Source organism: Rana temporaria, chromosome 5 (genome assembly GCF_905171775.1).
Source record: "Rana temporaria chromosome 5, aRanTem1.1, whole genome shotgun sequence".
In the NCBI taxonomy this organism is placed as follows: Eukaryota; Metazoa; Chordata; class Amphibia; order Anura; family Ranidae; genus Rana; species Rana temporaria.
In genome coordinates, this window is record NC_053493.1 from 170,028,618 (window position 1) to 170,046,422 (window position 17,805).

A 17,805-nucleotide genomic window follows, 5' to 3' on the forward strand; every position below is an offset into this window, starting at 1 on the left:
CTCTTACATATGGGTTCTGTTGGTTGGGGATTGTATGCTCACACCATGTTGGGGAGGTGCTGGGCTGGGTGGGGGGTGGGGTGTTGAGTAATATCAGGGCCACTGTTGGGACCCTGAATGGTTGCTGTATTGGAGTATGTGGTATATAGATGGGATACGGCAATGTACATATGCAAAAACAGGGAAATGGGATGTCCAAAGATTAATGAAGGCTACACAGGTGAATAGGAATGTTGTGCTGCAGATCCGACCCCGTAAGCTATATTTAATGGTGCCATGACCTCTATTAAATTTCTAACATGGAACGTGAGGGGGGTGAGAAATAAAATCAAGCGCACGGCGGCCCTAGCTTATCTTAAAGCGCAAAAGGCGAACGTTATTGCTTTAACAGAAACGCACGTTACCGGTCATTTACAATCCGCACTGAAGCGCCCATGGATTGGATGGGCTTATCATAGCACCCACTCCAGTTTCTCCAGGGGTGTTTCACTGCTAGTGTCAAAGGCCATCCCTTTTGAATTGCTTACACTGGAGTCGGATCAGCAGGGGAAATATTTATTCTTACATGTACGCATAGGGGGAATGCCTATGTTGTTGATAGCATGCTATATCCCTCCTCCCTACAGCTCGGAGGTCGTCACGCAGGGTTTGGCATTTATGGCTAGGCACCCGACGGTACCGGCTATGTGGATGGGAGATTTTAATATGGTCATGGACCCCGGCCTGGATAGACCAGCAATGCCGGGGGGACCTGTGGGGTCCCCCGGTTTGTCCAGACTGGGACGCCTGATGAAAGAATTTGCTGTGGTGGATGTGTGGAGACAAAGGAACCCCAAGGTCAGGGCTTATACATGCCATTCAGCCAGCCATGCTACTATGTCTCGCATTGATTATGTGTTGGTCTCAGCTGCACTGCTGCCCAAGGTGGGGGGGGCCGGGTTTGCTCCTAGGGCCTTGTCAGATCACTCGCCATGCTGGGTACAGTTATCTTTGCTAGATAGGGCCCCTGTGAGGGGGTGGAGACTTAACCCCTTTTGGCTGACAGCCTTGACTGATCATGACAGCATAGAGAGGGAACTGCAGTTCATACTCCCGGAGGGTCAGGGTTACACGGATATTAATTCCCGTTGGGATCTGTTTAAAACTCAGGTGTGCAGGGTGTTAGACACTAAGATACAGGGAGTGCAGAATTATTAGGCAAGTTGTATTTTTGAGGATTAATTTTATTATTGAACAACAACCATGTTCTCAATGAACCCAAAAAACTCATTAATATCAAAGCTGAATATTTTTGGAAGTAGTTTTTAGTTTGTTTTTAGTGTTAGCTATTTTAGGGGGATATATGTGTGTGCAGGTGACTATTACTGTGCATAATTATTAGGCAACTTAACAAAAAACAAATATATACCCATTTCAATTATTTATTTTTACCAGTGAAACCAATATAACATCTCAACATTCACAAATATACATTTCTGACATTCAAAAACAAAACAAAAACAAATCAGTGACCAATATAGCCACCTTTCTTTGCATGGACACTCAAAAGCCTGCCATCCATGGATTCTGTCAGTGTTTTGATCTGTTCACCAACAACATTGCGTGCAGCAGCAACCACAGCCTCCCAGACACTGTTCAGAGAGGTGTACTGTTTTCCCTCCTTGTAAATCTCACATTTGATGATGGACCACAGGTTCTCAATGGGGTTCAGATCAGGTGAACAAGGAGGCCATGTCATTAGTTTTTCTTCTTTTATACCCTTTCTTGCCAGCCACGCTGTGGAGTACTTGGACGCGTGTGATGGAGCATTGTCCTGCATGAAAATCATGTTTTTCTTGAAGGATGCAGACTTCTTCCTGTACCACTGCTTGAAGAAGGTGTCTTCCAGAAACTGGCAGTAGGACTGGGAGTTGAGCTTGACTCCATCCTCAACCCGAAAAGGCCCCACAAGCTCATCTTTGATGATACCAGCCCAAACCAGTACTCCACCTCCACCTTGCTGGCATCTGAGTCGGACTGGAGCTCTATGCCCTTTACCGATCCAGCCACGGGCCCATCCATCTGGCCCATCAAGACTCACTCTCATTTCAGCAGTCCATAAAACCTTAGAAAAATCAGTCTTGAGATATTTCTTGGCCCAGTCTTGACGTTTCAGCTTGTGTGTCTTGTTCAGTGGTGGTCGTCTTTCAGCCTCTCTTACCTTGGCCATGTCTCTGAGTATTGCACACCTTGTGCTTTTGGGCACTCCAGTGATGTTGCAGCTCTGAAATATGGCCAAACTGGTGGCAAGTGGCATCTTGGCAGCTGCACGCTTGACTTTTCTCAGTTCATGGGCAGTTATTTTGCGCCTTGGTTTTTCCACACGCTTCTTGCGACCCTGTTGACTATTTTGAATGAAACGCTTGATTGTTCGATGATCACGCTTCAGAAGCTTTGCAATTTTAAGAGTGCTGCATCCCTCTGCAAGATATCTCACTATTTTTGACTTTTCTGAGCCTGTCAAGTCCTTCTTTTGACCCATTTTGCCAAAGGAAAGGAAGTTGCCTAATAATTATGCACACCTGATATAGGGTGTTGATGTCATTAGACCACACCCCTTCTCATTACAGAGATGTACATCACCTAATATGCTTAATTGGTAGTAGGCTTTCGAGCCTATACAGCTTGGAGTAAGACAACATGCATAAAGAGGATGATGTGGTCAAAATACTCATTTGCCTAATAATTCTGCACTCCCTGTACATAGACTTAAACAGACCTCCAAATTAGTTGTAAACAGTGCGGAATGTGCGCTGCAGGATCTAGAGACTGCTTTTAATAATCAGCCCACAATAGAGAATTTGACCAAGGTAAGAATGCAGACTAGGATGGTAACGCAGTTGCATATGGAGAAGGCCAAACAGCGCATTTTTTTCAGCAAGGCACGAGTGTATGAGCATGGGGAGAAGGCGGGGAAGATGTTGGCGTATTTGGCGCACCTGGAGGACTGGCCGCCAGTGGTGGTCTCACTGAAGGAGCCGGACGGCTCGATCATTACGGACCCTCCAGTGGTGGCAGATAGGTTCAGACATTTCTACGAGGAATTATATAGATCTCAAAGTACACACACGCGACAGGAAATACGGGCTTATTTGCACACACTGCAATTTTCACAGCTGAGCCGGGGGCAAGTGCAGATGCTGGAAGCCCCAATTACTACCCAGGATATAGCCACGGCACTATCGCAACTGGCCAAGTCTAAGGCTCCTGGCCTAGACGGCCTCCCGCTAGTATTTTTACACTACATATTCAGAGACACTGATCCCCAGGTTGAGGGCGTTATATCTCTCTATATTTGAATTGGGAACTCTCCCCTCCTCTATGCAGAAAGCACAGATAATTGTTCTTCCTAAGCCGGGCAAGGACCCTCAATACCCAGAATCTTATAGGCCAATATCACTGCTTCCGGTGGACATTAAAATCTTAGCCAAGGTACTGTCATCTAGATTGAACTCGGTGATCCTTTCACTGATTCATGGGGACCAAACGGGGTTTATGCCAGGGAAGAACACAGCGATGAACATTAGGAGGTTATTCATGAACATACAAGCGCAGCATGACAATGTGGGAACCCGGGTGGTAGTTGCTTTGAATACAGCTAAGGCTTTCGACTCGAGTGTCAGTCGAGTGGCTGTACTTATGGGAATGCCTGAGATGTTACGGATTTGGCCCACGATTCAATAAATGGGTCCAGTTGTTATACCAGACCCCCAAGGCAAGGGTGTTCGTGAATGGGTGGTTATCGGAACAGATTTCCCTGGAGAGAGGTACAAGACAGGGATGTCCCCTGTCGCCGCTGTTATATGCGTTAGCAGCTGAGCCGTTGGCGATTGCCATTAGACTTAGCTCGGAGGTGGTGGGACTCAGGAAGGGAGACACCTGGGAAAAGATTGGCCTATATGCGGACGACACGATTTTATATCTGGAGGACCAGGACCCCTCACTGAGGGCAGCACTAAATATTATAGAGGAGGTGGGGAGATTCTCCGGCCTACGGATCAATTGGGATAAGTCCAAAATTCTCCCTTTGGATCAGTCTTCCCCCCCCCCCCTCCACCACCTCCCCCACCCCCCCCGCAGTGTCCCATGACTTACCATTACAGAGAGTGGCAGAATTAAATACCTAGGGGTACGGGTCACGAGGAATCTTAGAGATTATGTCCCTCTGAATGTGGAACCGCTCTTTGCGGTGGTCAAATCTAGAACGCAGGCATGGGCGAAGTTACCCCTAGGGGTGATGGGTAGAATAAACTTGATTAAGATGATCCTATTGCCTAAAATTCTATATATGGTCTGGCATGCTCCCCTCTATATACCCCTTAAGATTTTTAAACAACTTGAAGCTATCTTAAACTCTTTTGTGTGGGGTGCAGGCAGGCATAAGCTGGCATGGCGTATACTTCAAAACCCGAACACAGAGGGGGGGTGCTCTCTCCCTGATATACAGGATTATTACATAGCGTCGCAATTGTCACACTTCTACTATTTCAACACGTCTGAGTCGCAGAGGTATAGGTCACTAGTTTGTAATAAGCCGGATAGCCCTTTACACACTCCCATACAGGCAATCTTTAGGAGAGGTCATGGAGGATGCAGGACCGCCAGATTCGGGGCAGAAATGCTGTTACACCACCAAAAGGTATGGGACGTTGGCCTTAAAAAAACAAGGTGGGAGTCACGTGCATTCACATACCCCGCTGTGGAAAAATAGCTCCCTGCCAGAGTTGGATACGGTCCCTGATCCAGGGGTATGGGCTTCGTATGGGATACTGTATCTGTCTCAGGTCATGTCGGTCACTGGCCCAAAGCCATACAACAGACTCAGGGAGGAGTTCTCCCTTCCGCCGCAACTCCATTTTAGATACTTGCAACTCAGGCATGCCCTTAGAGCCCAGTTGGGCTCAACCGGTATAGATGTGAGCGCCCCACAGGTGTTGGATGTGATTTTTGGGAGGGAGTCCACTGGACTCACGTCCAATTGTTACTATGTCATCAGGAGACGTAGGACCAGCAAGATAGCGCAGGCAGCCAAATTAACCACTTGGTAACCGCCCCATAGACAATATACGTCTACAGGGCGGGAGGTTAACTCTAGGAGGGCGTCAATGTACGTCCTCCCAGAGTCCGTCTCCCGCGCGTCCCCTGGGGCGCGCACACGGGAACATCCGTGACCGCCGGGTCCAGAGGATCACGAATCGCGGTAATGACGGAGCGATCACATGTAAACAAACCGGCGTCTTTTGATGACGCCGGTTCCTCCCTCTTCTCTCTGTACCGAGCGGTACAGTGTGAGAGGGGGGAGCGCGGGTGTCAGCAGTGCTGTTTATGGATCTGTGACTATTGCAGTCACAGATCCATCCATCCCTGCTCAGCCATCCCTGAAACCCCCTGCAATACTGTGCAATACCCCCCCTACAATACTGTGCAATACCCCCCCTACAATACTGTGCAATACCCCCCCTGCGCAATACTCTGCATACCCCCCTGCGCAATACTCTGCATACCCCCCTGCGCAATACTCTGCATACCCCCCTGCGCAATACTCTGCATACCCCCCTGTGCAATACTCTGCATACCACCCCCTGCGCAATACTCTGCATACCCCCCTGCGCAATACTCTGCATACCCCCCTGCGCAATACTCTGCATATCCCCCTGCGCAATACTCTGCATACCCCCCTGCGCAATACTCTGCATACCCCCCTGCGCAATACTCTGCATACCCCCCTGCGCAATACTCTGCATATCCCCCTGCGCAATACTCTGCATACCCCCCCCCCCTGCGAAATACTCTGCATACCCCCCCTGCGAAATACTCTGCATACCCCCCCCTGCGAAATACTCTGCATACCCCCCCCCTGCGAAATACTCTGCATACCCCCCCCCTGCGCAATACTCTGCATACCCCCCCCTGCGCAATACTCTGCATACCCCCCCCCCTGCGCAATACTCTGCATACCCCCCCCTGCGCAATACTCTGCATACCCCCCCTGCGAAATACTCTGCATACCCCCCTGCGAAATACTCTGCATACCCCCCTGCGCAATACTCTGCATACCCCCCTGCGCAATACTCTGCATACCCCGCTGCGCAATACTCTGCATACCCCCCTGCGCAATACTCTGCATACCCCCCTGCGCAATACTCTGCATACCCCCCTGCGCAATACTCTGCATACCACCCCCTGCGCAATACTCTGCATTGCTCCCCTGCGCAATACTCTGCATTACTCCCCGGCAATACTCTGCATTACTCCCCGGCAATACTCTGCAATACCCCTGCACAATTACTCTGCAATACCCCCCGCACCAATACTCTGCAATTCCCCAACACCAATACTCTGCAATTCCCCAACACCAATACTCTGCAATTCCCCAACACCAATACTCTGCAATTCCCCAACACCAATACTCTGCAATTCCCCAACACCAATACTCTGCAATTCCCCAACACCAATACTCTGCAATTCCCCAACACCAATACTCTGCAATTCCCCAACACCAATACTCTGCAATTCCCCAACACCAATACTCTGCAATACCCCAACACCAATACTCTGCAATACCCCAACACCAATACTCTGCAATTCCCCGGCTAATACTCTGCAGTACCCAGAAAATACTCTGGGGAAAAAATGCGTTTTAACCACTTCCCGCCCGCCGGCCGTCATGACGTCCTTGACTTCGTGCAGGGATATCTGAATGATGCCTGCAGCTACAGGCATCATTCAGATATCATTTTTTTCAGCCGGCGATTCCCTACACCATAAGAACAATCATGTCGGCTGTTCCACCTCTTGATTGTTCTTACGGGAGGCGAAAGGGGACGTCTCCCCTCCCTTCTCCCTCCGGTGCCTCTTCTGACTCACCGATACGATCGAAACCAGGATCGTTTTATTTTTTTTAATTTTTTTTCAGGCTTCCCAGCCTAGAGGTGAGATGTGGGGTCTTATTGACCCCACATCTCACTGTAAAGAGGACCTGTCATGCTATATTCCTATTACAAGGGATGTTTACATTCCTTGTAATAGGAATAAAAGTGATCAAAACATTTATTTTTGGGGAAAAACGTATCAAACTAAAATAAATAAAGTGAAATGAACAATAAAAATAATATTTTTTTTTAAAGCGCCCCTGTTCCTGCGTGCTCGTATACAGAAGCGACCGCACACGTAAGTCCCGCCCACATATGAAAACGGTGTTCAAACCACACATGTGAGGTATCGCTGCGAACGTTGGAGCAAGAGCAATACTTTTGGCCCTAGAGCTCTTCTCCAACTAAAAAGATGTAACCAATAAAAATATTTAAAGCGTCGCCTATGGGGATTTTTAAGTAGCGAAGTTTGGCGCCATTCCACAAGCGTGTGCAATTTTGAAGGGTGACATGTTGGGTATCTATTGACTCGGCGTAACCTCATCTTTCATATTATGCAAAAACATTGGGCTAACTTTAATGTTTTTTTTTTTTTTTAAAAGCACAAAACCGTTTTATTTCCAAAAAAACACATTCGAACAATTGCTGCGAAAATAACGTGCGCGATAAAAAGTTGCAACGACCGCCATTGTATTCTCTAGGGTTTTTGCTAAAAAAGCATATATAATGTTTTGGGGTTCTATGTAATTTTCTAGCAAATAAATGATGATTTTTCCATGTAGGAGAGGAATGTCAGAATTGGTCTGGGTGTTCCAGAACGCCTGATGGTGCTGTGTAAAAGTCTCACACATTTGGTATCGGCATACTCGGGAGGAATAGCAGAATGTGTTTTGGGGTGTAATTAGTGTTATGCATATGCTGTGTGTGTGAGAAATAACCGGCGAATATGAACATTTTGTGAAAAAAAAAAAAAATCTTGATTTTGCAAAGAATTGTGGGAAAAAATTACAACTTCTAAAAACTCACCATGCCTCTTTCTAAATACCTTGGAATGTCTTCTTTCCAAAAAGGGGTCATTTTGGGGGTATTTGTACTTTTCTGGCATGTTAGGGTCTCAAGAAATGAGAGAGGCTGTCAGTACATCAGATGTGATCAAATTGATCAATTTTCAGTAATTGGTACCATAGCTTGTAGACCCTATAACTTTCACCCAGACTAAATAATAACCCAATTTTTTTTTTTTTTTTACCAAAGATATGTAGCAGTATACATTTTAGGCCAAATTTATGAAAAAAAAATACTTTTTTGCAAAATGTTATAATAGAAATGAAGAAAAATTCATTTTTTTTACAAAATTTTCTTTCTTTTTTCATTTATAGCGGAAAAAATAAAAACCGCAGAGGTGATCAAATACCACCAAAAGAAAGCTCTATTTGTGGGAAAAAAAGGACAAAAATTTCATTTGGTTACAGTGTTGTATGACTGAGTTATTGTCATTCAAAATGTGAGAGCACCGAAAGCTGAAAATTGGTCTGGTTATTAAGGGTGTTTAAGTGCCCAGTTGTCAAGTGGTTAAAGTGGGAGAGAGACGTGGGCCCCATAGATGACACGGAGTGGGATGAGGTGCTGGAGGGGGTTAGAGCTGTGTCCCCTAAGCTGTCAGACAGGTTAACCCAACTGTACATACTGCACCAGGCATACATTACACCACAGAGAGTGGCGAAATTTCAAACCACAAGGAGCCCTCTGTGTCCCATGTGCGCAGCTGAGGAGGGGTCATTTTATCATATGATATGGCACTGCTCAGATGTACAGGCATACTGGCTGCAGGTGACTCAATTTCTGCATGATAATATGGGAACCCCGGTGGGCATGGACCCGAAGTTGTGTCTGTTGGGACTGTTGCCTGATGTAGATATAGAAAAGTACCAAGCAATCTTTATGAGTGAAACGTTATTCCTGGCTAGGAAGGCAGTGGCCAAGGTATGGATGCAAACAGAGGCGCCGACACTGAGGGACTGGAAAAAGGAGGTGAATGCTATTCTCCCTTACAGGAAAATGATTTACACACATAGAGGGAGACCACAAAAATTTTCTCATGTATGGGATAGATGGCTAGAAGATGGTGAAACGTGTACAGTTTGAGTATGGTGGTGTTAAAGCTCGGGGTGAGAGGGATTGGACGGGGGGGGAGTCACTTGGGACCTAGCAGGCTGTACGGTCGATGAACAAGTTCCTTTTTATGGTATACAAGGGCAGGATGTACATATTTATATGCTTATGCCGGGGGATACACCTGTGGAAGGGAATGGAGTAGCTTTGGATAACCGTAATTGTTTTTGCCAATGAATATATGGGGAATGTTTACCCATTGTTATAAATGTTTGTATACCTGTTTATACATTTTCATAAACTTGGATTTCTTGGAAAAAAAAAAACACAACATCTCCCCGTTCAGCCTAGTGACACTGTCACTGATCGTGTTCCCTGTCATCGGGAACAACGATCAATGACGTGTCACAGCAAGCCACGCCCCCCTACAGTAAGAATCACTCCCTAGGGAACACTTAACTCCTACAGCACCACCTAGTGGTTAATCCCTTCACTGCCAGTGTCATTTGCACAGTAATCAAGTGCATTTTTATAGCACTGATCGCTGTAAAATGACAATGGTCTGATCTGCGCCATTACTAGTAAAAAAAAAAAAATATTAATAAAAATGCTATAAAACTATTCCCTATTTTGCAGACGCTATAACTTGCGTAAACCATTCAAACGCTTATTGTAAAAAAAAAAATGTTTATCTTTTTTGGGGATATTTATTATAGCAAAAAGTAAAAAATAACAGGATTTTTATAAGTGATTGGACACTGGCACAACCAATTGAAGACAGTTCCCCTCCATATAACCCCTCCCATCAGGGAAGTACCTCAGTTTTGTAGCAAGCAATAAGGTTCCCTTAAGAATGGGGTTTTTTCAGCCAGAGCAGAAAATTCTCTCTCGGAGCCTACTCTCGTGAATTGAGGATAAAGAAATCCCAATATGAAATACTCCATGACCATCCTTTTTAAGGCTGTACTATTTGTGCAATTTCATTTGAAACCTTAGAATCCAGCATACTTATGCTCTCGGCCTACCCATTCTCCTATCCTTCCAAGCAGGGATTTGCATAATTTGGTGGATTTCCAGCGCAGCCATAACAGTGGGGAAGTCTCTAGCACGGTGTACTCAATAAAGTGGCGTCCCTGTAATTTTGTACATTTTTAATTCTTTATGTGACAACACTGAAGAAATTACACTTTGCTACAATGTAAAGTAGTGAGTGTACAGCTTGTATAACAGTGTAAATTTGCTTAAACAAGGGGGCCCCTATATTCCCCCATGTGAATGCGTATCATGTACTTATTCACCAAAAAAGTGTCACAAGGTAATAAAAACACACACACAGTTTTTGAAAATTAATTTATTAAAAATAAAAAACGTGTCCCCGATATGTAATTTTCTCGTTTATCAGGCCACCCGCCGGACCCGAAAAAACAGACGCTCTCACTGACGCTGAAGGCTGGCTGCCTACTGCAGGCTCCGCCGTCTGATGTTTCTTTATATAGGTAAGGGACGGGTCACCTGACTATGTCATCTGGCGGCCCTGCCCTCTTGTGACGCCACGAACCAATGCGCCCCTCTCCGTTGAAATGAATAGAAAGCTCTTCAATAGCGCTCAGTGTTTTACTGGCACCTCAGTGTGGAAGGGGCCTTACTTAGAGGTAGACCGATATGGGTTTTTCTCTGGCCGATACCGATGCCGATATTTAGAAATCACGGTGGCCGATAGCTGATTTTTTTGGGCCGATATGTTAAACCGATTTTTCAGGCGCTTTTGGGCTAAACAGTAAAGTTAGCCCATATTTATTTTTTTTCGACCAAAAGTTTTCATTACCTGTTTTTGTGTTATATATATAACACAAAAACAGGTAATGAAAACTTTTGGTCGAAAAAAAAATAAATATGGGCTAACTTTACTGTTTGTTTTTTTTATTTTTTATTTGTTAAAGTATATTTTTTCCCCCAAAAATGTGTTTGAAAGACCGCTGTGCAAATACCGTGTAACATTAAATATTGCAGCAATCGCTATTTTATTTCCTAGGGTCTCTGCTAAAAAAAAATATATAATGTTGGGGGGTTCCAAGTAATTTTCTAGCAGAAAATACAGGATTTTTACTTGTAAGCAACAAATGTAAAAAAAGATTTAGCCTTTAAATGGTTAAACTGAGAATTCTCCTACACGGAGTTCAGTTAATTGATAAGTAGCAACATTGTATATCTTTTCTAAAACTTGGCAGTCTGCCCAGGAGAGAGAGAGAGAGAGGTCTTCTACGGGAAGCACTTGCATTGACTTGTATTGCAGAAGCTTTTTGCAAGTCGCGGTGCTGAACTTATCAATCGGCTTTTTAAAAGCACAAATCGGCTGATGCCGATTAATTTAAAAACGCCAAATATCGGCCGATATATCGGCCAACCGATATATCGGTCGACCTCTAGCCTTACTGCTACAAAATGTTTGGAAAGAATAGTCTTTCCAAAGGCAAAGTGATCTAGCTTATTCCAAATTGTTATTTGTGGTCAATCAACTGAATTTTTTGACTCTGTGCATGCTTTGTTTATTAAGTTGGTAAATCAAGTTGGTAAATTCAACTTGATTTAGTTGTAAAGCCCAAGTTTTTCTACTTAATATTTAAAAAAAATTCTAGACATTGTGAGTATCTAATTTAAAGTGGATTTTTACCTTCATTTTTCAAATGTGAAAGCTTTGTTCTTCATAAAACTTGTTTTTCAAGTATATATTCTTTTTTTTTTTCTTTTTGCAGGCTGATCAGAGGTTTGTTTGGAATGGACATTTACTGAGAGAGTTTTCTGCACAACCGGAGGTAATTCACATTTATTAATATTTTAGTAGGCAAAATATATAAGTAATGTAATAGCAGCATGTTAGAATATTTACTATTAATTGCTTTGTATAATGTTTTTACAGTACTTGGTGGGCTTGCTGAACTCTGTTTTTCCTACCAAGCTGCAGACTTTTTTTTTTGTTTTAAATAGAACGTGTAAATGTTAGAACCTCCTGCTTGGTTTTTATTGCTTTATGGGTCTCTTCTGGGGGGTATCACCATCTCCACCATTGTTTTGGTGATCATTGTGTCCAGTACAAAAAGCAATGGGAATCCAAAAAAAATGTTATATCCAAAAAAGTGTTACTTGAACAGGAGATGCAAGGGCCATCTTCAAATGAGCTACACTGTCCTGATAACGACTGTGGAAGAAGGAATATCCTCTTGCTTTGGCAAGATATCCCTTTACTACACGACTGTGAAAGAAGGAATATCCTCTTGCTTTGGCAAGATATGCCTTTAATACACACTGTGTTTCTGTAACTGGAAGGGAAATTCACTGACATAACAGACTGAAAAAAAAAACTGACATAGGTCTAACTTGATCCTAAACTAAAACAACAAATTTTGACTTGATGTACACTAATAAATCCTTTGTTGCCTTATATAAAAGGTTTCTAGAACTTCAAAGTAAGACTTTACTTTACTTGCACCTACAGGTAAGCTTATAATCTTACCTATAGGTTCAATGAATATCTCATAAACGTGCACTTTTAAGGAGCTGTTTACAATTTTTGCTGCCAGTGACGTAATCTGAGCATACGCACTGTGCTCTGACTTGAGGACAAACTGAATGTGCCATCAATTCAGAGCGCTTTGCCACGATGGCGACTCCCACGTACATGCGCATAAGTGACATCATTGCGGCTCAGCTATTCAAAGGGCCAGAACTCGCTAACCCAGAAAGAAGACCGGTAAAGATGCAAGCCCTGTCAGTGGTGACAGTGTACCGCTGGAGAGATCCCTTTTCCCCCCTCACCTTCCAGGACAGCTACTTGAGAGATGATTGGCTCTGCCCTCTACAGGAAACACAAATCGGATACAATTTAAAAGGCCCCTCCCTTTCCTCTGACCCTTAGTATTTTTGTGTTTCCAGAACCTCCAGGAGCACCGACACGTTTTTTGTTTTTCCTAGGTCTGGTAACTGTGGTTGGCGGACCCCCCTGCTCTGGCAACATCCAGTACTGGTTGTGGCCAAGTCCTGGGTGTGTTCAGTCCCTATCTTTTTGGCCAGAAGGGTTCCCTATTTTTGGAGGTACTTGCTTACCTATGTAAGTGGTGGCAACTTCCTTCAGGTTTTTCCCCCAGCTCTGCCTGGTGGAAGCCTTGTCTTCCTCGGCTTCACCGAGTTGTATCAAAATGGCGTCCGGTGACGCGTCGAAATGTCGCCGGAACCGGAAGTCGCGTGATGCACTTTCTGGCGCTGTGTTCATAAGGAACACGGTGGAGTACACTGAGGACATGCTGCCTGGGACAGCAGCCTATTTTTCCCCGGCCAATCTCCACTCACCAATGGAGCTTGAGGACAGGCCTGAGGAAGGGAGTACCCGCTCGGATGGAACCAGCAGCAGCCTCCGGTTTCCATACTGCCCCCAAGGTAAGCCCTTGTCTCTGATTATGCAGCAGGGGACCTATTTTGTATGTGCCATATTTTCTTATGGCTCTTGTTTCTGTTTTTTTCTAGGATAGACCGATGAAAAAGAAATGCGGAAACTGTAGAGCCAGGCTGTCTGATGGATATAAAAGGCTTTTTTGTGAAGATTGTATTCCATCTAGAGCTAGTTCAGAGACTACCTCTTTGAAAAAGTTAATGTCTTCTATGAAGGAGGTGGTAGCCTCCTTCCTGTCTTTTATCGACAGGGCAGCAGGTCTGGGGCCTTCTTCCTCTGGTCCCAGAACTCAAGAGCCTTCTGCTTCAGTTAGACCCCCTCCTCGGTCCGAGATCAGTGATTCACACTATACCTCAGATCTGGAAGAAGAAGAGAACCGAAGCTCCTCATCTGATGGTGATTCTGCATCAGCGGGGGAAGCGGGTAACCCTAAGGCTGCTTTCACATTGGGCAGCGGAGGTGCGGTGACGGTATAGCCGCGCTATTTTTAGCGCCGCTATACCGTCGTATTTACTGCGATATTCGGGCGCTAGCGGTGAGGTTTTAACCCCCACTAGCGGCCGAAAAAGGGTTAATACCGCCCGCATTGCATTGCGGGTGGTATTACCGCGGTTTCCCATTGATTTCAATGGGAAGGTGCGGTATAGGAGTGGTAAACACCCCGCTCCTATACCGCTCCAATGATGCGGCTAGCAGGACTTTTGGAGCGGTCCTGCTACCGCACCGCTTCAGTGTGAAAGCCTTCGGGCTTTCACATTGAAGCCTGCAGGGCATGATTTTTTCATGCGGTATATCAGCGCTATTTTTAGCGCTGTACCGCATGAAAAACGCCTCAATGTGAAAGGGGTCTAAGTTTCTTTTTCCAGCGGAGGATATTGATGAACTTTTAAAATTAATTTATGCCTCAGAACAGATTGAGATGCCACAGGAAATCCAATCTGTACAAGATAGAATGTATAGGGGTCTTCAAGGGCGGAAATCTAGGACTTTTTCCGGTTCACCAGTCACTTAAAGATATGATTCTTTCAGAATGGAAAGAACCTGAAAGGAGGTTGTTCCAGTCTAAAGGGCACAAAAGGAAGATTTCCTTTTCAATCTGAAATTAAAGAGACTTTTTTTAAATTTCCTAAGCTAGATGCCCCTATGTCACAGGTTTCTAAAAAATCAGACCTGTCCTTTGAAGACTTAGGGGTCCTTAAAGAGCAAATGGACAGGAAGGCCAACTCTTTGTTGCGTAAGGCCTGGGATGCTTCAGCTTTATCCTTTGGGTCCAGCTGTAGCATCCACCTGTGTGACTAGGAATTTGGATGTATGGGTTCAGCGTCTGGATGATCTCCTTTCATCCGACACCCCCAAAGAGCAAATTAGGGAGTCCCTCCCACTCATTGCCAAGTTAGTAGCCTTCTTGGCTGATGCAGCCTCTGTGAAAGCTGCAGCTAGGTCTTCTGCTCTCATTAATTCAGCCAGGCGAGCGATCTGGCTCAGGTCTTGGGAAGGGGACCTTATCTCCAAGAACAAGCTCTGCGGCATTCCCTTTGAAGGCAAGCGTTATTCGGTTCCTCCTTGGTGGAGGTCCTAGCTCGTTCCTCTGAGAAGGGTAAACAGTTCCCTTCTTCTCAAAAGAATAAGCCACAGAATAAGAAGCCTTTTCGCGGTTTCCAGAACAAAGTTAATTTAGAAACCAACAGGCAAAGAAAAAGTGGTCTTTTAACAAAGATAAGCAGAAGAAGTGGATTCTCTTTACTCCTTCAGCCCCTTCCAAAAATCCCCAGTGACGTCAGGATAGGGGTAGGGGGAAGGTTGTCCCATTTCGTCAAAGAATGGGCAGAAATTTCCGACAACTGCTTTATCCTTCAAACGTTGGAAAGGGGTTACAGGTTGGAATTCAAAAGTCTTCCCCACCAGAGATTTTTTTCTTACTCATCTGCCGAGAAACCAAGAAAGACGGCAAGCCATGTTGAATCTAATTTCCATGTGGGAAACAGAAGGGGTCATCTCCCCTGTTCCGGAAAATCAAAAATTCAGCAGATTTTATTCCCACATATTTTTGGTTCAAAAAGCCTCCGGCAGCTTCCGGATGGTCATCAATTTAAGCATCCTGAACAAATATATTCTCTACAGATGTTTCCGGGTAGAAAACATTTATTCTGTAAGGAATTTATTGTGGCCAGAGGTATTCATGGTTACCCTGGATCTTCAGGACGCTTATCTTCATGTTCCAATCTGCCAGAACCACCGAAGGTTCCTCAGATTTGCGATTCTCATGGACAATGGGCCGAGTCATTGGCAGTTCAATGCCCTTCCTTTCGGTCTCTCGGCAGCGCCCTGAATTTTTACAAAGACCATGGCCGAAGTCATGGCCTTTTTTCGGATACAGAGTGTATCGATCGTCCCATATCTGTCCGATTTTCTGATCTTTGCCAAGACAAAGAGTCCCTTATCCGTGATCTGCAGTTGGTTTTGCGGATATTTCAGAATCTGGGCTGGAAAGTCAACCAATGGAAGTCTTGTCTGGTACCCTCCCAGAGCATACTTTTTCTGTGTTACCCAATAGACTCTGTTGCTCCAGAAGTTTTTGTTCCAGAGGAGAACATTTTGAAACTTCTTCTCGCTGTGCAGGCCTTCAAACTGCTCCCACAGACCTTGCTTTGGCGGATCATGCAGTTATTAGGATTAATGACTGCAGCCATCCCAGGGGTGCCCTGGGCCCAATTACACTCCAGCCCCCTTAAGGTGTTTCTCTTGCGCATTGGGATCGCAGGAAGGATTGTCTAGATCAGCTTATTTAGCTGCCAAGAGAGGGTTTTCTCAATCTCTCCTGGTGGGAGCAGCAGGAACACCTGCAGGGAGGGAAGAACTGGGCGCAACATGCTCCAGTAAGAGTTACTACAGACACCAGTCTGTGGGGCAGGAGTGCGCACACTCAGGGCTGGCAGGCCCAGGGAGCCTGGTTGCCAGAGGAGGCAGGTCGCTCCTCAAATTTCTGAGAACTACTAGCTGTAGGGAAAGCTCTCTTGGCTCTGCAAGAGAGGGTCGGTTCAAAAGACCTATTGTTTTTTCAGACAATGCCACTACGGTGGCATACCTGAACAAGCAAGGGGGCACTCGTTCGGAGTCACTTCTAACGCTATCACCGCAGATTCTGTCCTGGCCAGAAATCAATGTCACCTCAATCGGAGCAGTCCACATCAGGGGTTCAGAGAATATGCTGGCGAACTATCTGAGCAGAGTAAGCGTCAGTTCCAGCTGTTGGGAGTTACATCAAGGCACGTTCCAGGAGATTGTGCCAAGATGGGGCCTTCCTGCAGTGGATCTTTTTGCCTCCAGTCTCAACAGAAAGCTGCCGGCATTTTTCTCACTGGAGAGAGAGACGGGGTCCTTGGGGACAGATGCTCTCTCCTTCCCGTGGGATTTAGCTCTGGCCTATGCCTTCCCTCCTTTTACCTTCCTACCTCTGGTAGTTCGGAAAATATTCAGGATCGGGCATAAGTGGTTCCGATTGCCCCCTGGTGACCCATGAGGAGTTGGTTTTCCTCTCTGAAGACCCTCTCTGTGGATCTTTCCTGACCCCTACCAGATCGGAAGGATCTACTCCATCAGGGACCAGTGTTGCATCCAAACCCTCAGACCTTACATTTGACGGCCTGGAGGCTGAGCGGCACATCTTACAGTTGAAAGGGTGTTCAGAGAAAGTTATTCAAACTATCCCGGACAGCCGCAAGTTGGTAACTAGAACAATCTATGGGAAAGTTTGGAAAACGTAATTCCTGACAAAGGAATTGCGGTTTAGATTATTTTTCCACTCCCTGTATATTGGATTTTTTTGTACAAGGGAGTGGAGAATGGTCCATCTGTCAGCACCCTTAGGGTTCAGGTTGCGGCCCAGTCTGTTGTTTTCAGACAAGAGGCTAGCGGAAGATCCTTTAGTCAGAATGGTCCTTTCAGGCAGATCTAGACATGCTCCCAGAATCATCAAACATGTGCCTCCTTGGGATCTATCATTGATGTTAAATGCTTTAACAAGGGCTCCTTTTGAGCCTTTGCATGAAGCTTCCCTGAAATGTAATGCTAGATGGATTAGAGAAGCTATCTGCGAAGCTTACAAAGCATCAGGTCGTAGTCCTCCGTCTAGAATTAGGGCTCATTCTATGAGATCCATGGCTACGTCATGCGCAGAAAGAGCAGGGGCATTATGGGAAGAAATTTTTAAAGCTGCCGTCTGGTCCTCCTCTCATGCATTTGTCAAACATTATAGAGTTCAGACGCTTTCCAGGTAGGAAAGTGCTTCAGGCTGTTGTCCCTCCCTAAGGTATAGTATCTTGCTTATCCTCTCAAGTA

General features: G+C 45.3%; 1 protein-coding gene across 2 annotated transcripts in view; it reads left to right on the forward strand.

The window, feature by feature from the left end:
- The window catches only part of SACM1L (SAC1 like phosphatidylinositide phosphatase), a 168,029-nt gene that overhangs the window by 47,954 nt on the left and 102,270 nt on the right, over nt 1–17,805 (forward strand). For both annotated transcript variants that reach the window (XM_040353372.1, XM_040353373.1), the window contains one exon: nt 11,777–11,836. In XM_040353372.1, the coding sequence (XP_040209306.1) occupies nt 11,777–11,836 (60 nt within the window). The remainder of the gene's footprint in view (nt 1–11,776; nt 11,837–17,805) is intronic.